Below are 22,359 nucleotides of genomic sequence, written 5' to 3' on the forward strand. Positions count from 1 at the left end.
ATGTTCATGTTCTGAGTTTGGCCTTTGCAGTTGTATCAAGCTACAAACTGCCAAACATTTCATTCTTCTTGGACATGAAAAGCTAGATTAGAAATAATCTGCCTTCAAACTGCTAGTAATATTTGTTTTCAAGGTTGACAGAATCAAAACTTATACATCAGAAACCCATGGCTGATTTCTATCATGAACTTATACAATGAAAAAGAATTGTCACAGTAAAGAATCAGAAAAAAATTAAGCAAACTATATTCAGCTAAAGCACACAAAAATCATAACTGGGCATTCATTTCAATTTTCCTGCATGTACAAGCCTGGAGAGTTATAACAACTTTCTTAGTGCTAGATTGAACTTTGCATTGTGACAAGCTAAAATCTTATCACAGGATTAATGAAAACAACTTATCAATTTAAACTCAAGATACAATAGAGGAAAAATGTTAAGAAATGACACAGTTTCATTTGTATTTTATTTCATTTACATCATGAAATTTTATAGATATCCTATAATAATGTCTCTGACAGTGTACAATCATCCAACAGTTGAAACTTTGCTTTGTTCTTAAGTGGATAACACTAGCTTCTCTGTTTGGTAACTGAATGTGAATTCCAAAGATGTAATTGTCCTCAGGATAAACCCAACATGATTTCACATTGGTTCAACACCTTTTGTCAAATACTCAAAAATTTATCACATATATCACCAATTCATCTTCTACGTTTTGTTGGTGGAGCATCTGGCGTATTTGCAGGACTTGGCTGAGCAGAAGGTGTGTTCCGTGTTCTCTTTCTTTTTGGAGAATTCTCAGGAGTGTTTGCATGTATAACATTACTTGTTATTTTATTCTCTATGTGCTTGCTGTCAGATTTTTCATTTTTTCCAACCTTTGATCCACCTGCAAATGAAAATATAACATTCATATACCAGTAATACATTTATACATTAAAGGTGATTGAAGACATCACTTATGCGGTAGAATAAGTATTAAACAACATATTTTAACAACATGTAAAGATAAATTTATCAATGGATATTATTAGGATTTCTGCTTTTCTTCAAGTGTACTGGTATAAAGAAAAGGATTTTGAACACAATATCACAAAATTTAGTTTTATTTTCAAATATTAATTGGGAATTGTTTTAAGCTAGGTTTTTGGATCTGTAGACCACACATTTATTTCATCAAAATTAATAATAAGTCAAAATCTAAATACATGTGTAACTTGGTTTTAGTTGATCTTTACAATGTATGTCCAGTGTGCCTTTCATATAATATTCTCTTTTAACTGCATAAACAATAATTTTTCTTTAAAGTGATTCTCAAAAAGTAGGCACGGAACAACATCCCTGATAGCAATTACAGAATATTTACTGTGTGAATCTTTTTCAGTTTTGAATTCATTCTTACTGTCCTCTATCTTAATTGGACTTTTAGGAAAGATTTTGTTCAATTGCTCTTTAAATTCCTCATCTGGTAATGCAAAATCAACTGCTTTATTTGGAAATGGCAAGATTTCTGACTCATTCTGTAAAAAAAAAATAACATGTGCATTAGACTTGATTACCGTACCTTAGTAGGTGTAAAATTTCTAAGTTTCAGGTGACTTAGGTTTAGAAAAGATCTGTTTTCTTCATCTAAATGGAAAATGAAGAGAACTTTGAAAATTCAAAAGAAGACATTTAGAGTTTTTAAATCATCAAAAATTATTATCATCTAAGTGATAAATAATCAGGAGCCTAAACATTCAATTAAGAAGACTTGAAGGTTAAAAATGTCAAGATAATCAGGCAAGCACTCTGACGGTATGAAATGTAAAATATCATTTGATGTAGCACTACAGTTTTCAAACATGAACACTATATTCCATATGTATATTCAACAAACGCAGAGTAAAATACCAGTAAGAAATTGTTAAATTTGATCATTTCATTTCCATTGTCATAAAGTTTAGTTCTGATGTATTTGTGAGGAGGACTGGATTGGAACATTCTGTCATGTTTTTTGCATTCATAAAATTAAATGTCTAAACGAGACATTTAGGACCAATGTGGACACACGATTCATATTGGACACAATTTTTATGGGAAATCAACTCCAAACCGCAATCAGCACTAATGTTTTGCTGAAAAATGCCTATGTTCAAACAGCAATCTCTTCTACAATTTTTTTCCCAAACATAAACTCCCTAGATATGCACATTCCAATATGGTATTCTAACAACCTAATAGGTTTCATAACAATCCTGCAAGTCATTGAGGAAGAGACAAGGACAATGGATGAGACCAGGTTTTGCTGAAAATGCCTAAGTTCAAACAGCCGTCACTTGTACAAATTTTGCCCAAACAAAAATCCCTCAAAATATGCACATCCCAATATGGTAATCTAACACCCCATTAGGTTTCATAACAATGCTGAAAGTTGTTGAGGATGAGTTGCGGACAATGCAGGAGACCAAGTTTTGCTGAAAAAAAAAAACTATGTTTAACAGCCATCATTTCTACAATTATTGTCCAAACATAAATTTCTGACAGTATGCACATCTCAATGTTTTATAACACATCCCAAAATGTTTCATAACTATGCTGCAAGCTGCTTAGAAAAATAGTTTGAATAGACAGACAACTTCATTTGTGGGGGGTATAATAATTGCACTGTAGATTATTTTTAGTGTACATTTAAGGATACTTCACATTTAACAAATGATGATATTTTAAACAATAGAACTATCATAATTTTAATGATTCATCAATTGAATACTTACCAGAGCATTTAAATCATACATAGTTCCTAAATGCTTCCATATTTGTGCAGACGTTATCTTTTTGGGGCTGATGTTGTTAAACTTCTCATGTATCAAAGCTAACTGAAAGTACCGGTTAACACCTGAATAAAACAAAAGGTATGGTCATATACATGTATCCTACACAGCCTTCCAATAAAGTAAAGTACATGTCTATACAAGTCCCCTATTGGCAACTTTTGCCAAAAGAGTCTTTGGTTTGCACTATCAGTTTGTCTAATTGAAAACTGAATATGTATGTCTGTCCTGCCTTGTTGATACACAAATAAATGCACTTGAGATATTATGGGTGATAGAAAAATAGAATGCATGCAGTTTTTACATTGTATCATTGAATAAAAAAAAAAAGGATAAAGAGAAATAGTGACTTAAAGTTCAATGAAAAATGTATAGGATAAATATGTTTAAAACTTAACTGGAAAAACTGTGAGCAATGCACACTAACTTGATGTCCCCATCCCCTATTTGATATCATTCACCTTTTGACCTCAATACTGATTTGGATCAATTTCAAAAATAGGAGATGTACAATGGGAATATGTAATTAAGATTCTGTGAAAGCTTCATTCAATTACATACTGCGGTACAGGATGGGTAACAGATATGAAATGGGTCCAACTGTATAATGAAAGGAAGGAAGTACATTTTGTACAGAAAGAAGGATGGAGGGACACCCCTATCACTATATACCCCCCGCTCTGCAAGTATACAAAGGTAAATGGAAAAAAAGTCACAGGAAAAAAAGCCACAATTTTGGTAGGAAAAAAAGTCACAATATAAAATGTCAGAAAAAGTCATTTTACTAAAAAATATCTGACTTCCTGGGTATGGTTTCATATAACTGTCAATTGCTGCCATTTGGTCTCTGTATTGCAGCCTTTACAATTTGCAATTAACATAAATTAAATGTAAAACAAACAAATTTCACTATATATCATGTCTGGGTATTGTCACCCTTGGTCAGGAAGTGTGTGGCTTCTTCTTTTACTCGTAACATAAACATTAAGTGTGTGATAACTGTTGAAAATGTGAGTAGGTTAGGAAATTAAATGTTTCCTTGTTAGAAAAAAGATAACTAAAAAAATTTGATTTTTTAGAAATATTAATTCATCAAACTACAATTTTTTTTTCATTATTATTTAATTTTAATTTAAGTGATATTATACATTTTTTTACATATACTTATAACAATGTTTTATTTGGATGAGTTAAAATTAAACCTTAAGTTTCTATTGTAAATGGTGAAAACACAGTAAATTAAAAATGAAAAAAAAAATATGAAAAAGTAACAAAAATAAAAAAAAACAAATAAACAAACAAAAATAGAAATAAAAAAAATTCCAACAAAATATATTGTGACTTTTTCCTATAAATAAGTCACCATATGTAGCATATAACTGATCATTACATTACCTTACATTTTGTATGCAAATTGAATATTGTGTCTTTATTTCCTGTTACTTTTTTTCCTACGTTCATATAAAAAAGGTGTTGCTACTGCACATAGCCCATAACATTTATAACATTTTGAGTGTGAAACTAACATCAGCATGAGTATCTATTTTGGGAGTGCACATTGGATTTATAAAGTCTCTGGTCTAGTATGAAACATGGAAGTTCATTGTTCAATAAAAAAGTGTACATACAATGTACTATATACATGTAATAGCAAGCACAAAGTGTGCTCAAAAGCAGCCTGTGTGTAAGTAAAAATAACATTCTTGAGAAGATCCCCATTAAAAGTTACTAGCCAAACCATATAGGCTTCAGTAGTTAGCAGAAACAGCCTCAACAGGAAAGTACCACAGCAAAAAAATAAGATTCAATGAATGAAAATTAGCTTTAATATTTATCATTGAAAATATACACTTGTCCTTTAATTTTTATCCCTGCTCCATACAATAATCATGGAAATGTTCCAGTTATGTTGAATGTACTTAAGAATCTTTCTCAATGGTTCCCCTACCTCATCTAGCTCCTCTAGAACCTAACTAGCCTGCCTTGAAAAATAAATATATGTACATAAAGCTCCAACAGTATTGTTTAGATTGAAGCATTGATTTTCTTAGATAGAAAGGGCAATCATTTTTGGAATTTATTCGGACCATCAGTTTGATAATGTGCATCAATAGCTTAGTCACAGGTTATTTGTAAAATTATATTCTAGCAATCCGTGGAGATTATTTTTTAAATATTTAATTTTATAAAATGGGGACAGAGCTGGAGCTGATAGTAAGGTTTAAAATAAGGATACAGTAATGTTGAACCCTACAGTGATTGCTTCAATTGGTAATGCCGTGAATACCAATTGGTGGTTTTTAGTCTTGACTATCCTTACAGATCTTGCATGACAGCTTCTTGCAGGGATTGTATTAATAGATGTCTGTTGGAGGTAGCGGAGCCTAGCCTTCAGGATACCTGACCGAAGAACTCAGAGTATGTCCTATTTCTACTACTATGGGCTGGGCTGCTCTGTTAAAGCTCTGGCCGACTGCCAGATCCCACATGGGTCTGAGGTAAATGGACAGAAAGTCACAGGACAAAAAGTCACAAAACTCCTAGGACAGAAAGACACAGGACAAAAAGTCACAATCTACATTTTCCACCCTGGTGGACAAAAAGTCACTGGACAAAAAGTCACAATTTATATTTTTGGTCTTTCCATAGGACAAAAAGTCACAATGAACAGAAATAGTCACAGTTCATATTTAGTGTAATTTCTGACCTTGCATGGTGACCCCTACAAAAAGGCAAGACTTATATTTCTGCTCAATGTGTATGTAGGTGTAGAATAAAAAGTCACAATACATGTTTTTTGTGAATTTTATTTTTATGCTCCCGCCAATAGGGGCATATAAGTTTTACCCTCAGTACTGTTTAAGTGTTTGAAACACAGAAATAATAATGATAAATTAGAGATAGATGAAGCAATACTGAAAAGATGTTTTAACATTTATTTATTACATTTGTTATAACAATTTACATTCATAAAACAATGTCAATAAAGTATTATAACATAAGCAACTATTTTTTTCAATATAAATATGCACTATTTAAAGTCACTATTAATGTCTGAGTTAAACTTTAAGCACAATATTATAGAATCTTGTATTTAAAGCACTATACCAAAATGTCCAAATTGTAAAGCCTTTAATTGAAATGTCTTAATTGAAAAACACAATAAAGATCTATGTGCAGAAATGTCAAAATTGAAAAGCACTAAACAGAAATGTCCAAATTGGATAGCATCGACACATTTCTGCTGAGTCTGATGTTAAAGGCAACACCACGTAAGAATTGTCCCACTGTCTTTCTACCACTGATATGATCACTGCACAGATTCTGTAAACATTTCAGTAAAAGAACTTGCTTCTGGTTGACTCTTTTTGTTGGTCGGGTTCCAATGGCATCTTGTTGTATGACTGTTGTGACTGTAGCGTATTCACGTTGAAACCACTGAATGCAGGTCCATACACTAGGATGTGCACTGCCAACTAACGTAAAGAACTTATTGTTCCACCCCTCGCACACCTTGTTTGTTCTGGGATTACTGTCCATGGTGGCTGAATGTACACTCCATATGGATGGCGGAAACATCAGTAGCCATCTAGCATGTTGCAGAAAAGTCTGAAGTCTTGATTTTCCATGTAGTGTGTTGCAAGTCGTAGTTTCTGGATCTTGCGCCAGGTAGCCTGGGTCAGATGGTAAAAACGACTTTGATGTTCAATATGACGACAAAATACAGCATTGATAGCACGAAGCAACCCATCCTGGAAGTCAGAGACAACTCTGGTTACATTGTGTGTAAGACCAAGTTCATCGCACTTGTCTAAGATGGCCTGGAAAAGTTCTTGGTAACCAACTCTAGATTTCTTTTGAAGAAGACAGTACACTGTGGTACGTCTAAATACCGCTTAGCCCCGGCTAAGTGCACTTAGCCCCAAATATTGATTAATATCTATATTTTTGAAGGTTGGGATGAAAAGATATGTCAGATATGGTTATATATTTGAACTTTGTTTAGAGATATTGTTATTATATTTTAGGAAAAAACGGTTTTTAAAACAGCACGCGCTGTCTGTGTGTCGGCAATTTCGTGTGCTATCGTGCGTATACAAATTAACAAGTTAATCAAGCAATATACGGCTTGTCAATTAATTTATGATTAATTGTTTGTCTTCAATTATATGCAATAATGACCTATTCAACAGAATTGGCGAAAAATAAATGTGCACTAACTTGGACAAATGGTCTTTGATGTTCATCTCATAAAAACATTTTAAGTTTAGACAAAGAACGATAAAGAATAAAATATAAAAACAGTCTTTTTTTGTCGCAATATTAAAAAGATTTCTTGTTTTGGTAAGATTTTTTGAGTAAAATTAAATATCATTTAAATATGGAACATCGGTATTCTGGACATTCATAGCGAGCGCATTTACAATATACAATGTAAATTTCACAAAATATACGTGTAGGTGTGATAATCCTTCACGGTCTACTGAACTTGGATATACAGGCACGTGTCATTATGATATCTTAAAACACGTTTAAATCAATAATTGCTGCAGCGATACTTACAAAAATCGAAATACAACACCTTCATAATTCAAATTTTGTCTATTGATACTAATATGCACACATAAGTGTTCCCATCCCGGGCTCAGTGCACTGTTAGGGGCTAAGTGCACTTAGCCTGGGCTAAGCGGTGTTTAGACAGACCCAGTACACTGTAGTAATATGTGTGGTGCTGAAGGCTATTCTTATGGTGAATATCTGCTTAAATAGTGGTGGTGCTGTGTCAAAGGTTCCATTCATGAAGAATGTATCAGCATCTGCTAAAAGTCTGAGGTTTTCTTCTGTTGCAAATGCAACAACTCTGTTGTTAGCTTCTGGTCCATTATCGTACAGAAGGAATGGTTGCGGTTTCTGTTCTAATGTTGTTGTAAGCTCCTCTGGAATGGTAAGTTCCCAGGTGTGCAGGCGTTGGTAGCTGAGGTCTATAACGTCTGATGGATCATTTGCAGTCATCCTCAACCGGCAGCATGGCTTTGACAACATCTGAACAGTTGGACACTGACTCTGCAAAAATCTGGCTTGGTGCATAGTGTGAAGACTGGGCTTTTTCTTTCATGTTTTGTCTGAGTTTAGTGAGGCTGATGGAGGCTTCATCTGGTGCATGGTTCATAACATAGCTTAGGACCACCTTTGTTACTCTGTAGAATTTTCATTTTTAAATGATGACAAGTCACAAGAAATTAAATCAAGTCAATTATATACTTTTGGGCTAAAAACAACAACATCTGGGATTTTATTACTCAGGATTAGAAGACAACATTTCTGCCACTGAAGTAAAAGTTTTGTCAAAATATTTATGAAGCTTGTAGGTATACATGAAAGACGGGATATTTTCTTTCTTCTCAACTAAAAGAGTGCACTACATCCTGTCAAACAAAAGCCAATTAATAAATCATTTAATTATAATCTATACATATACGATGATTCCTATGATATTTTTTCCTAAAAGAATGCACTACATCCTGTCAAACAGACGCCAATTAATGAATTAATCAATTAATTATAATCTATACATATATGATGATTAAAGTGATTGATGTTTATAAATCAATTAACTATTATATTATCTGAATGACAAAAAGCCATACATAAAAAATACTTTGTAATTGGGATGATTTTGACATCTATGTTTTCATTTCATTAAAACTGACTTTTTAAGTTTTTTATTTTGTAATTATAACTAATAGTAATAAGACAAAACTAATAGTAATAAGACAAGTGTGGAAAAAAACTATAAAAATATGAAAAAAAAATCAACTGTGACTTTTTGTCCTGTGAGTGTGACTTTTTGTCCTAGGCTATACCTTCTGTTAAAATACTAAATTTAAACTGTGACTTTTTGTCCTGTGACTTTCTGTCCTAAAGTGTTTCCTCGCTCTAACTATTTGGGAGTATGTCAACGTGTAGAGTGGCTGTGAATGTAATCATGTCATGCATACAGTGAAGATCCATGTCATGCATATATACAAGTCATTCAAGCCAATCAAGGGAGCTAACTACATTTTGTTTTTTAAAGAATGGCATATTGTAAAGAAAATAAGAAATTATTTTACAGAAATTTCTAGTACATAATGCATAAAGCTCCTACATACCAACAGGTTTGTGTCCTCTCATTGCATGAAATAAGTAAACTTCCATATCTACACCCCACAATAGATTTTCGCCGTCACCCATCTTCTGCATTGAACTGGTTCTCTGTTAATGCATTCCTATTTCTCCTTAAACCACATTCTAACCATATTTTCGAGAAAAAAATAAACTTATGAATATTGTCTAAGTTGGCTCATCTCTTTTAATTTAAAAGGCAACTCGATGTGTAAAGCTATATTCTCAAAATCATCTAACCGTTCTTTACATTACAGAAAATTTATTTTCGAACAATTCCTGTCTTTACTGGTATCCATGTGGGAAATTCAACTTTCGAAATAGAATTGTCAGATCTATGAAAATAGTGTTTTAAACTGAAAGTGAATGAAAATGTGTTGAAAACTGTTTATTTTAATTAACATTTTTATTGTTAATGTTCATTATGTGTGAAGAAGAAAACTGGGATGACGAAATAGCTGGTTTGTCACCAAAACAAAATAAGACCCAGCCTTCACAGAGATGGAGTCCTTCCAAATCTGGCAGGGTATAAATGGCTTTATTTCTGTAAACATTAATATTGACACGCTTTGTCATTGCTTATTATGAGAAAGGCATTTTCCTGAAGTGCCAGCAAAGCATTTAGTAGGTCCCCTTTCAAATAAAATTGATTTACAGTACAAATGTAGTTTCATCTGTGGGGCTGGCAAAAGATATACCTAACATTTGTAATTATCAGAAAATACAGACTCAGGTCACCAGTGACGGATATGCACAATATAAATTGCCATTTATGATGTAAAAGAAAAACAAAAATGTGATTATCTAAATTAACTTAATCATTGTGCATTTATATCGAAAGATAACACAAGTAATTTGAAAAAGTATTTAGACATTCCTTTTTTTTATGCCCCTGCAACGATAAGTGGGGGGGGGAGGGGCATATTGTTTTACCCCTGTCCGTCCATCTGTAATTCTGTCCATCCCATAAGTTTTCTGCACTTTTTTTGAAAATCCTTGACATTGAACTGATTTTTTATGTATGTGAGTCTTTCATGATTAATGACAGATTGAGTTAAAGTTTCATTCAGCTACCAAAATTATGGGCCTTGGACTTTAAAAATTTCATGGAAATAACAGTTTTCGGCAATTTTTTTGTAAACCCTTGAAGATATTGAACTGCTTTTTGGTATGTGAGCCTGTCAAGATTAGTTACAAATCGAGTATAAGTTTCGTTCTTCTACGCTGAGTTTAACCAAAATAATGGGCCCTGCACTTTAAAAATTGTATTGAAATAATAGTTTTTCGCTTTTTTTTTTGTAAATGCTTGAAGATATTTGACTGGTTTTTGGTATGTGAGTCTGTCATGATTAGTTACAGATTGAGTTTAAGTTTCGTTCAGCTATGCTAGGTTTTACTCAAACCCATGCGGGGGCATCATTTGTGTCTCACAGACACAATAACACATCTGACAAAGTGCTTTTTACAATTATCAGTTATGATATAGCTGTATGAAGGTTAAATGCAGGGGCATCACTTTATCTAGTTTTAATTTGAATATTAGAATGTATGAAGTAAATAAAATAACGTCATGCTCACCTTACCAATCACAAGACAGAATATTCCCTGGTGACCAGCAGTTATATTTGGAAGAAACTTGTGGAACGAAAATGTTACCTGGGCTTCCAGGTTAATGTCCAAGGATTTGGATCTAATAATATTTGGGTTTTTGAAACATTTGTCCAGTAGGTTTATTAATTACATTTCAAATCTTCCGTATATAGAAATTTAGTGTTTTGCTTTTGACAAATTAGTTTCTCAAGTGAGCAATATGATAAATTTTAGATGAATTTCTATAGGGAGCTTCCTATGGCATATCAGGGTAAAAAATAAGTATTTAAGTATAAGCTTATTTCGACTTAAGCATATGCTTAGTTATTTATGAATATGCTTAATTCAAATTTTGCCTATGCTAAATTATTTATGCATATGCATAATTTGAATTTTGTCTATGCTTGATTATTAGCTCACCTGACCAAAAGGCCATGTGAACTATTGCCATCAATGTGTGTCCGTCGTAGTCATCTTCTGATAATCTTTTTCAAACATCTCCTCTGTACTTGATAAAATGTAACCAAACTTTGCATGAATATTCCTTGGGGTATTTTTAACAATCCTTTTTTGTGGGGATTTGTTATCTGTTAAAAAAGCATGATCAGGGTTACTAAAAATAGACCATAATAGTGTTCTAGGATTTTTCAGAAATTGAGGTTTCCTCGGGAAATATCCATATAAAATCAACTTGACCACAGTCAATGACTGCTTTCCTAACAAAACAAATCATTACAGCATACAAAGTCTTTAACTTGCCACAGGTAAGTGTAACTAAGTACCGAACTTTCCCTGACCCAAATTTCACTTGCCCCGGGTAATGGGAAATAGGAATCCTAGAACACTGCCTGAGGTGTCAAATTGCAGAATTTTGGAAATAACTCGGTAAGAGTTGCATTAAGCTAAACTCTGGCAGTGGGTAAAATTGTCCAGCATGATGGGATGGGAGTACACCAAAATTTTCAGAAAGATCTGTTGATAAATAAATGAGTTATGGGTCCTGAAATGGATATATTCCCAAAATTTACATTTCCAACTTTGAAAATCTCCTCTGAAACTACTAGATGGATTGAACTTTAGCATGAATGTTATTTCAAACATTTTTAACAATCTCTGTGTGGGAAATTTTGATCTTGCAAAAAACATGGCCGCCATTACTGAAAATAGACAATAGGGGTCAAATTGCAGAATTTTGATCATAACTCAAAAACATTTGGGTTTAGCTAAAATCTGGCAGGAACATGATGAGTTGGACCTATGCCAAAATTTTCAAAAAGATCCATTGACGGATGAATGATTTATGGGTCCTGAGATGGATTTTTTTCCAGATTTTTTGTTTTTCCAACTTTGAAAATCTTTTATTCCTAAACTACCAGGTGGATTGTAACCAAACTTGTCATGAATGTACGTTACAGTTACAATATCCTTAACAATTTTTGTGTAGGGATGATAGATCTTGGAAAAACCTTGGTCAATGTTACTAAGAGATTTATTTTATAATATGAAAACTGGGTAGGTAACTAAGATGCTCTCTATTGATTAAATTACTCTTGTGACAATAGTACAGTAAGGTCAAGAGTCCAGCTTTAGAAAGCTAAAAAAGACTTTTTTTATACCAGCTCAGTGATTCAGGCTCTCTAGAGCCTCTAATTTATGAATATGCAAAGTTCTAAATTTGCCCATGCTCAATTATTTATGCAAATGCATTACAGGAATTTTACCTATGCTTAATTATTTATTTAATCCATATGCATATTTAGAATTATGCACATTCATAAATACAATTAAGCGTAGGCAAAATTCAAATTTTACATATGCATAATTCCATTCAATTGACTAATAAAAAAGCATATTAAATAGCTATTCTTTGGTGATAATTGTAAATGAAGTTTTTGTTTTATTGGGGGAATTTTTGGTTATAACCTGTGTTTATTATATATACTTCCTGTAGAGGCTTTCATTTTTTATTCACCGTGTTACATCATTCATGTCGTCAAATTAGTGTATACCGGTAATGTAGCACTCAATCTGATTGGATAACAGAATTAATTTTGCAATAGCAGAAATTTAAGTGCCATTTATGCAAAATTTGATTTATGCATAAGCATAGGCATTTGGAAAATTATGCGTATGCTAAAATATTAAAGCATATACTTAATGGAAATAAAGCATATACTTATTAATTTTGCATATACCAAATTTTAGCATTTGCATAAATGCATATTTTTTACCCTGATCCCATGCCGTAGCTTTGTTTGCTTATTAAAAATCAAATTTCATTTATGAAACCAAACCTCTAGTATGCTTAAGTTAATTTTCTTAATCCTGTCAAACACTTCCCTTGCTGAAGAGATATAAAAAGGATATATGGTCTAAAATGTGTAACCTGTACCCGTTTAATCTTTTCCTCATACCCATATATTGTTTTCCCAAATTTCCTTATTACATAATGTTTAGTTCTGAAAATTGCATGAAATATACAAAATCTGTTTCAATTTATTCCTATAAATGATGTATATTTTTGTAATTAAGGAACAACTATTATATTTTTTCGGTCTATGAGGAAATAACCTCAATCATGTGGTGCACAATGAATAATCTGCATTGCAGGTTATTTTCAAGTGTGCACCATGGGCATTTAGGTTATTTCAAAAGGACTGAAAAAATATAACAGTCATTTTAATTTAATTTTAGTATAAAAATTTAAGGAGTAAATCAGCAAAAAAGATTGCTGATGTCAGTCACATTACAAAATTAGTCTATGAGATGATGGACAAAATTTTTCAACCAATCAGAAGTGTTGCATCAGAAATTAAATTATTATGTATTATTTGACCAGTTTTTTATTTTCAAAAGGCTAAAATGTGCTAGGAAAAAGTCTGACTGAAGGATAAAGTACCAAACTGATAATTGACTATGAACACTTTCCAGTCCAAATTTTATTTTTTTTGAAAACATACTGTGGTCCTTTTCACAAAAAATCGTAAGTGTAAAATTAGTCATAAGTTATTGTGTCATAATAGAGTTAAGTATTGTGATGTCACAACTTACGACTAATTTTACTCTTACGATTTTTTGTGAAAAGAGCTGTAGAGGTACAAATGTCATTCTAAGACTTTGGGCCAAGTTTCAAAAGATTTGATATTGTTTTAAAAAAGAAGTTATATCTTACATAGCATCAATTCCCTAACCTGCAATTAAAGGATACAATCTTTTCCAGAATGAAAAATAAAGTATCATAAACAGAATCTTTTGCAATTTTAAACTATCGTTCTTGGATACTTTGATAATTTTATGGTGTTCTAATTTAATATACATGTATATATAAATATTGTACAGATAACAAAAATACCAGACTTAGTTTTTAGGTACGAGAATTTAGGTTTGCACATATTGTTCTTTTGAAAACAGAAAATTGAGAAAAAAACAATTTTGAAGAAATATTTTTTGAAAAATCGTTGATTGTAGCCTACCCATCATGTGATTGTGTACATGTGTACAACCTTTCAGCTGGATATACATTTGTATCTTGTAATACTGAAAAAGTCAGAAATATTGATTGGGTATGGGGAAAAGTTTGTTTGTATACAGATATTGGTTACACATTTTAGACTATACAATAAAAAAGCACAATCAGTACATCTAACTATGAACCTACAATGTATAGTACACAAAAATTTTATTGTCATGTATAAAAACAAACTTTGGTCCAGTTTATCAGATACAGTGCTATTTTTTTCTGTAGGTAACCATAGAAAACAAAGTTATTGTTAAATAAATAGACCTTTTCCTGGATTTTGCAGCAGTGACGGTCAGTCTGTTGCCAGATACAATTTTTTTGTTCCATCCAACAGCCAATCCGTCCCTCATCTTCAATATAACAATATAGATTGAACTGCCAATATGAATTTTATATTGTTTTCTTTCAGGTCTATGCATGTTCTAAACAATATTATTCATGACAACTCTATTATGATGTGTCCAAGAGTTGCTGAATGCTGACATTGTTCAATTGTTATTTTAAAGTTTGCTTATTATATAATATATCAATATCACAGTTTGCATGCTCTTTTCATGTTACCAGTTTGAATTTCCTTGATATCTAGGTATTTTTATACTTATAATTTTTCAGTAACACCCCATTAACAAGATTAGCATTTCTTCCATAACAGCCAATTTGTTAAGCATATAAATATCAAGTTTCTAACCCACTTACACAGTTCATTTGTCATTTTTAAAAATTCTTACTTTGCCCAGATTGATTAGCCTGAATGATATACATGATTATGTACATGTATTTGTACCAACATTTATTTCAAGGTCTAAATTAGTACCCGGTAATTTTTTCAAGGTAAAAAAGGTATACTTGTATCTCCAATACAAAGGTCAAAATATTAAGGGCTCCATATACACTATGCAGAGTTATTATTTCACCAATTTCCATTTTATGTTTCATGATGAGAAATATGATTATTAAAATATGTGACCTTTAAGTTTTCTGGATTATTAAAAAAGGCAATTGTTGTATGTTTTCTTCTTCTCACTTTGTACATGTGTATAGCTCAGCTTTGTTTATTTTTTATGATAGATAGTCATTCAAAATGGATCAACAGTTTAATTTACATTGTATAATTTACTGCAATGAAAAGAAGAGAAAGTTGCCAATCTATAGTTCGAATATGTCTTGTGCAGGCATTTGTTTCAGTGACTGTGCATAGATTTTGAAAGAAATTGCTCATTAAAAATTTCTTATGAAATTCATTTTGAATGACAGATTCTACCAATTGTTATAACCACATACATGCAGCACATCTTTAACACTTTCAATTCCTGTGTAGCTATTCTAAAATTCTAGCTTTTCTTAAAGGTAAGATGGAGGATATCCTTAACTGTTATGCTTGAACCATATACAATAAATTATGTTTGACATGTAAGGAATGAACCATTTAAGGTTGTGTGTGCATGTTTCTTAATTTTCTAATTTTGTTTTGTTTTGCATTTTATGTTTACTAATATTTTATGTCAGTAAGAAATAATTGAGGAAATGTTACTTGATTGTAATAATAATTATTGGAACTCACATTATTCTAATTTCGGAAGCAGTAATTTTCTTTATATTGCAAAAGCTAAAATTTCATTTTGGTCTAAAAGAGCAAACATTGTTAAATGCTCACAAAAATTTCTGAATTTCAGTATTGACATTCTATCAAAAGCAGGAATACCTATCTCATTGCTGTTTTATTTATTGGTTATGGTTCTTAGACGATACTTATTATCTTGAATGAAACTTTTCTGTAAAGCTTTGAAATTTAGGATATGAATAGATGTATTCTTAACAAAGGTAAAAACAAAAAACATCTTGATTGATTACTGTTTCAATAGTAAATCAAACTATTCTATTTAATATAATCCTATGTATCTTGGTTGAAATCCATTGAATGATTTCTTTTTTATCACTTTCAGTCCAATATGGGCACTGGAGGAACACAGAATAGTTGGATGGGGAGGTCACGAGGAAGAGGTTTTAACTCTGAGGCTGATAAAGATAATAATTGGAGGAATAGGGACTCTAACAATGATACACTATCTTCCTTTGGAAGAGGTTCATGGGGAAGGGGGAGAGGTTTTAATTCAAGCAATAATGCAGACTCTGGATTTGGTAGTAGAGATAGGGACTCATCTTTTGGGGGAGGGAGAGGAAGAGGTTTTGGGAGGGATAGAGATAGTGATAGTTCTGGTGGTAGTAGAGGAGGTGGAAGGTCATTTGGTCAGAGGAGTAAACAAAATGGACAGGGGGATTCAACAATAATTAGAATTGATAGCTCATATATTGGAAGAGTAATAGGTAAATATTACAAGTTCTTACTAGTGTTTCATGTATTTCATAATTCCAATCTTATCATTATTATAATAACAAGCAATTCAAAGTTTTTTGACAAGAATTTTGTTTTAATGCAGATTGGCATTGGATATGTTGGAGGCTACTTCCAGTAAATGATGTATAATGTTCTTCAGTTTATTCAAGTTCTTACAGCTCTGATATAGAATGGAAGTAAATAAATATTGTATCGAAGTACATCAAATATTATAAGATCTAACATTCTTTTAAAAATTGTAAAACATTTCAGGAACTTTTTGGTACTAAAGAGTAATCAAGGGAACCAAGGTTATAGCGGTAATCAAAAGAATGTAATCCAGGGACAAAGACCAGGCATATATATTAATATATATAGCATTTTTTTTACAGGTAAAGGTGGGTCAAAAATCAGGGAATTGCAGGATGATAGTGGTGCTCGAATAAAAGTGAGTGAATGTTGTTTTTATAATGTTTACAGGTATGCTTGTACATATAGATCTCTAAAAATATATTTTACTTTCATTTTTATGCACAACTTTTATTGAAACATTTAGATTGAATGCAATACAATGAAATAATTTCATGGAGTATTACTAGGAGTGAATAACGTTCGCATGCACTTATCAAAAAAGATTACACACTTGCACCAATTTACCTGAGATATTGTTGTACGGTTGTACACAGTCAGTATTCAGAAAATGTTCTATGGTTGTGCAAACTGACATAAATTTTGCTTTCATAATACTTTGTATGATACTGAGTTTTATTTATTGTATAGTTAAAAATAAAACAACTGTAAGTGGTGAGTTTAGTTATATCAGGAATTGATTTTCGATTATGATTTATTGTTGTGTCCATTTCAATATGTTGTGGTATTGGTTACGTTTCTTCATAGCCTTTCTTTTTTTATTATTTGAAAATCTTTACACTGTGCACAAACATAGTACAGAATCTAAAATATGAGTGTGCACAAACATCATATGTGCGCAACCCTAAATTGTGAAATTGTGTGCAAATGTGTTTTCCCCATTGCTAGAGTATACATTTAAACTGATTTTAGGTACTTAGATAGAAAGTCTCCAGTTTGAATTTTTTTTGTTTCCAGATAAGTAGAGATGATGATGGCAGTGGGGAGAAAGAGATATCCTTGTCAGGTACACCTGAATCCATTATCAAAGCCAAGGAATTGATAGAGGAATTAACTCATGACAATAGAGGACCACCAAGGTCATTTGGAGGTGGTGGTGGTGGCTTTAGTAACTCGGGACAAGGAAGTGGATTTGGAGGAGGTGGAGGTAGTATTTGAGTATCTTTTTGATTTTCATTCTGTAGAATTAGGGGACCATTTTGGCCACCCTCAATTTCAGCCAATGATATTGTTTTTTTTTTTCCTAAATGGTACCTGAAGCAAGAAAGTGTATTTGGTACATAATTGTGTTAGTAATTAAATTAAATTAAGATAAAGTAATCCTTACCAAAAGATAGAACAAGTAATTGCTTTCATTCAGCATTTGTACTTGCAACTATTAATAATAATGATCTTATCTTGTGATTTTATGATCAATTTATCCCTTTGAATTTTTTTTCACCAAGCTTGAAATTTGTTTGAAGAAATTACTTTAATTAGATTCATTGGACAAGTACTTTCATTGATTTTACTATTAACATAGGGATTTTTATTTTAAACAGTTCAGTGGCAAAAATGGGTTCCCTTTTGGTAGTAGAAACACTGCTCTTGTCTTCGCACACATGTTATCAAATATCTATTATCTCTGGACAATCTGTTACACTATTGATTTATGTTTGTTTTTTTTAAATTTACTTCACTAAATCAGCAATAGATATAATGAAGGAGTATTCCGTCTATGTACAAAAATGCTGGCTTATGTGGCAAAAATGGTCTCCTGACTTTATATTTCTTTATTTGAAGCTTGAAGTATAGTCTATTTCTTTTTGCCTTTGAAAAAAAATGTTTTAAATGTAATTTGGCCTTCATAAACATCATAATATGAAATTTTAAAAATCTGTTTTGTTGTTCTGCTTTTCAGATCACTAGTTTCATGTGCAGTGATTTAGTTAGCGCTCGTCATTTTCGCCATTTATGAAAGGAATTCATAAATGATGAAAATATTTTAGATTGTTTTCGTCTCTTAAAATTTGAAAAGTGCATAAAAAAATTCCATTTAAAAAGTATTTCAGATAAATTTTCGACAATTTCGTCACCTTAAATATAAAAGTTGTTAAAAACTGTCAATCGAAAGTTACATAATTCACCTGGCCTAACGCTTTGACAAGTTTATGACCCCGCGGCTGCGCTTGGTAATTATGGGGTCAACCAGGTGTGAAATACATTCTATTGTTGTTAACCTGGCAAGCCTCATATGTGCATCGTTAATAATCCTTCAAAATAACAACAATTAATTTATCAATCTTTTGATCATTAGGAGCACGAAAGATTATCCCGGGATTCTCACTCATCTTCAGCCGATCGTTTTCAACCGCCGAAAAAAGCTTTGAGATGACTCTAGACATTTCCAATTATAAGTACATTTAAAATATAATTTATATATATAATTAATTGAAGGATGAGTCATGTGAAACGATTTCAATCTTTAATAGGTGCCAACCGATATTTACTCCCATATAAAAACAAACCCTTCACGAACCTCGCACATATATAGCTATCTATTTTTAGAAATTTAAATGCACACACTATAAAAACAGTGTCTCCGATGTGTGACTGGTCATCTAATGGATTTCAATTAATTTTAACGTAATGCTGGACAGTTAGGAAGTATTTATCAACAATAAATATTTATTTTACAATTCTCTTTCTACTTGAAACGAAATCACAATGATTACGGACTTCTTCAATTTGACTCATGATCCGGGGTCAAAGGTTACTAAAAAATTACCACCCAGCAGTAAGACATCACGGAGCAACCGCTTACAGAGTTCAAAATGACTTTGCCAATGTGGCCAAGCTCCTGTCTAGTTTTAGCTTTATCATATGGTGACCGTGAGAGGGGATTTAGTAGGTACAATCTGATCAAGACCTTCATGTATCATAGGAACAGACTCAAGGTTTCATCAGTCTATTCTTCTCTAAAGGTCTGTTTCTATCCTTCTGATTTGAGGAGTTTTGGGGGCTTATGAGGTGTGGTGTTTGTGAAAGGACAGGAGGATTTTCTCATACCATAATAGTAGCTTTTGTCAAATAGTAACTATTTCTAGACTTAATGCATCAAAGCTTTGTCATGATGTAAAAAGACCTATTTTTCTAACAGTAATTATTTTATTTTATTATGTAACACACATGTTTTCTTATAGAAAATAACAGTTATTTTATTGTAACATTTATTATATTTATTGTTATGTCTGTATCTGTAAACTTAAAATAAAAATAGATATATTAAGCATGTTTATGTCTTAATATAATTTATGATACTATTGACTATTTACAAAAATCTGCTGCCCATAATATGTTGTTTTTTATTTACTCAAAAGTGACTAAAGCCCTCGAAATCCTACCTAAAACCCTGCATGTGTGAAATAAGATTGTATTCAATAATTAAGCACTATTCTCTGTATTAAAGAATTAGGTAGTTGGTGAATCATGGTGAAAAAAAAAACAAGACTTTCTCTGAAATCTTTTGGCTTTTACTTCTTTTTATTTAAGTGTATTGTATGAAATGCATTTCTATTTTAGGATCAAAGGGAGATAACTCACTTTTCCCCTATCATTCTAACATTACCGTATTTTGGTGTGTATTGTGTACACTTTTTTACCAGGAAACTAATTTCAGAACATGGGGTGCGTATAATACACCCATACATCATTTCAACACATTTTTACAGACCTAAGAAATTTTAATTTTCGAAAATTAACGACCTCGAGGGAATCAACATCGAATCAGAGACTGCTTATGAGCTGCCAAAGCATATTTATGGATTTTTCATGAATTTAGATTGTGAATAAAATCTTCTTGAACAGAATTTGGTTTTAATTTATTTCCTTCCAAAAGAACACTGCAGATTATGTTTACAACCGCCATACTTTCGTTTTTGTGTATCGATTAACTGATGTTGTCATGTGAATTTTGAGGCGTTTCAAAGGCTATTTAGATGTCACTGATTATGGTTTCACCTGTTAATTTTATATCTAACAGGCAATTGACATGTTTATTGAGGGGATTAATTAATCATGACGAGGACACAAGACAATTAGTTACCGGTATTATCAAATTATTATCAAATCGTTTTGCGATGTGTATATAATTATGTCTTTACGATGTATACAACTTGTTAACGATTTGAAAGAAGTAATTAAAATACACACAAGTTCAAACAATTTAATTACTGAATAACAAAATCTTGGGCACATTGGTCATAGAGCCCTAAAATATTTCCATTGGACAAAGTAGTTTGTTTCAAAAAAAATATCGTTATTTACGCATCGTATTGAACCTTACTTCATAGTTATTGGATATTCTTTTTTTTTTAAATATTGGCTTCCTTTTTTCAGTGGACTAATATCAAAATCCTTATCCAACATAAGAAACTCTTAATTTTAAACATAAACCCTTTATGTATCCCTAATACACATCAGAGAAATTTCTGCATATCATTATCACGCTTGGCCGAGCTATTAACACACATGCCCTATGTGATGACCATCTGCATGGTTCGCTCAGACCCCTTAATTGATTGGAGTAAAAATAGTCCTTCTAGAATTAGCAATCTTCAGAAATTTATTACTCTCAATAGAAACGTTTCAAAGGTAATCAAAACATATGTCCAAGCTGACATTTCCAGCTATTGTCTACGTTACGCATTTCTTACCCAAATGGTAAATGAATATACATAAACACTGACAAAACAGATAAATACAAAAAGTAACAAAAACAACATTCTTTATTGAAATACACAAAACAGACGAAATGGTCCCTACTCTTTACAAATAAATTAAAGCCAAAAATGTTTATGGTTCTAACAAGTTACGCTATTTTCACCACGTACAATACATACATACATCGGTAAAAAAGTTTTTTACATCAACTTTTAATGGAAAAACAACTCTGCACATTATACAAAAATGCGCACTATACAAACCAAAATATGGTACTTTGAATTTGCATTTCTGATTCATTTGACTCTTCTTAAATGAATTATTGTCAATTCATCTTCAATAGACCATAGACTATGCACCAACAATGTCAATTTGGTGTGTTTTTTTTAGCAAGATTCATTTTTTTTATTATTTTGCCTGATTACTGCAGATACCAGCACTTCAGCATTAAGTGGAACAATCAATATTTTTTCATTGTTGAGCATGGAAAATAATATTCTCTATGTTAAAATGGTCACTTGGGTGACTATATGAAGTCTAAACTGCATTTATTATTTTTTACAGCCCCTGCAAGAGGTGGTTTTGGAAGTAGTACAAATGACACACCAGCTGAAAAACCAAAGATCAACTGGAAAATGATCAGAGAAAATAAAGAGGAAAATGAGAAGAAAAAATGGGAAGGTACAAACCAGTAATTGTTTTTAGGTATCACTAACTGTTTTCTGTCATAGTTTGTCTAATTTTAATGTGTTAAACATATAGTTTGTATTAAACACCTTGGAAATTGTTTCCAATGTCTTTCCACATGTTGGCAAATGCAATCAGTTTTCTACCTGACACAGTATCCTTTATATGCATAGCTATTGTGTTCCTTTCAGCATGATGTAAGTGTTGTTATAAAATGCAAAGGTATTTTTTGGGACTAACAAGAAAGATTCCGGTCATATAATGGTATTACGCTGTCATCCCTGTTGTTGTCCATGTTGTGTCATTGTTTGTAGACCCTTGGTTTTAATGTGATATCTTGAGTATTAGTGGGTTGATCTTTATACAATTATGTCTCTCCCCACCTCCCCCACTT

The 22,359-nt window shown here is 31.9% G+C and overlaps 2 protein-coding genes across 3 annotated transcripts in view; one reads left to right on the top strand and one right to left on the bottom strand.

Annotated features, from left to right (window-relative positions):
• Positions 1-450: 450 nt before the first annotated feature.
• On the bottom strand, positions 451-9,121 carry LOC148629013 (MRG/MORF4L-binding protein-like). Its single transcript, XM_088542469.1, has 4 exons — positions 8,970-9,121; positions 2,761-2,882; positions 1,371-1,524; positions 451-893 (listed from the first exon to the last, which is right to left on the bottom strand). The coding sequence occupies exons 1-4, from the start codon at positions 9,058-9,060 to the stop codon at positions 706-708; spliced, it is 555 nt and encodes a 184-aa protein (XP_088398595.1). The 5' UTR covers positions 9,061-9,121; the 3' UTR covers positions 451-705.
• Positions 9,122-9,249: 128 nt separating this feature from the next.
• Positions 9,250-22,359, top strand: part of LOC148629014 (putative ATP-dependent RNA helicase DDX43) — a 36,297-nt gene continuing 23,187 nt past the window's right edge. Inside the window, exons 1-5 of one of the 2 annotated variants that reach the window (XM_088542420.1) lie at positions 9,250-9,508; positions 16,036-16,417; positions 16,820-16,875; positions 17,535-17,724; positions 21,843-21,959. In XM_088542420.1, coding sequence (XP_088398546.1) covers positions 9,398-9,508; positions 16,036-16,417; positions 16,820-16,875; positions 17,535-17,724; positions 21,843-21,959 — 856 coding nt within the window. In that variant the 5' untranslated portion in view covers positions 9,250-9,397. The remainder of the gene's footprint in view (positions 9,509-16,035; positions 16,418-16,819; positions 16,876-17,534; positions 17,725-21,842; positions 21,960-22,359) is intronic. The other variant, XM_088542429.1, reaches the window with a different exon arrangement.

This window comes from Perna viridis, chromosome 1 (genome assembly GCF_037379345.1).
Source record: "Perna viridis isolate PV_CMFRI_1.1 ecotype Kerala chromosome 1, ASM3737934v1, whole genome shotgun sequence".
Classification (NCBI taxonomy): Eukaryota; Metazoa; Mollusca; class Bivalvia; order Mytilida; family Mytilidae; genus Perna; species Perna viridis.

What these genes read in the sequence shown, in the direction of transcription:
- LOC148629013 (XM_088542469.1), bottom strand. Translation starts at nt 9,060, where the DNA reads ATGCAGAAGATGGGTGACGGCGAAAATCTATTGTGGGGTGTAGATATG. An exon ending in GAGAGGACACAAACCTGTTG is followed by an intron (nt 2,883 to 8,969) that starts GTATGTAGGAGC and finishes TGTTTTATTCAG; the next exon opens with GTGTTAACCGGTACTTTCAG. An exon ending in AACTGAAAAAGATTCACACA is followed by an intron (nt 894 to 1,370) that starts GTAAATATTCTG and finishes TTTCATTTGCAG; the next exon opens with GTGGATCAAAGGTTGGAAAA.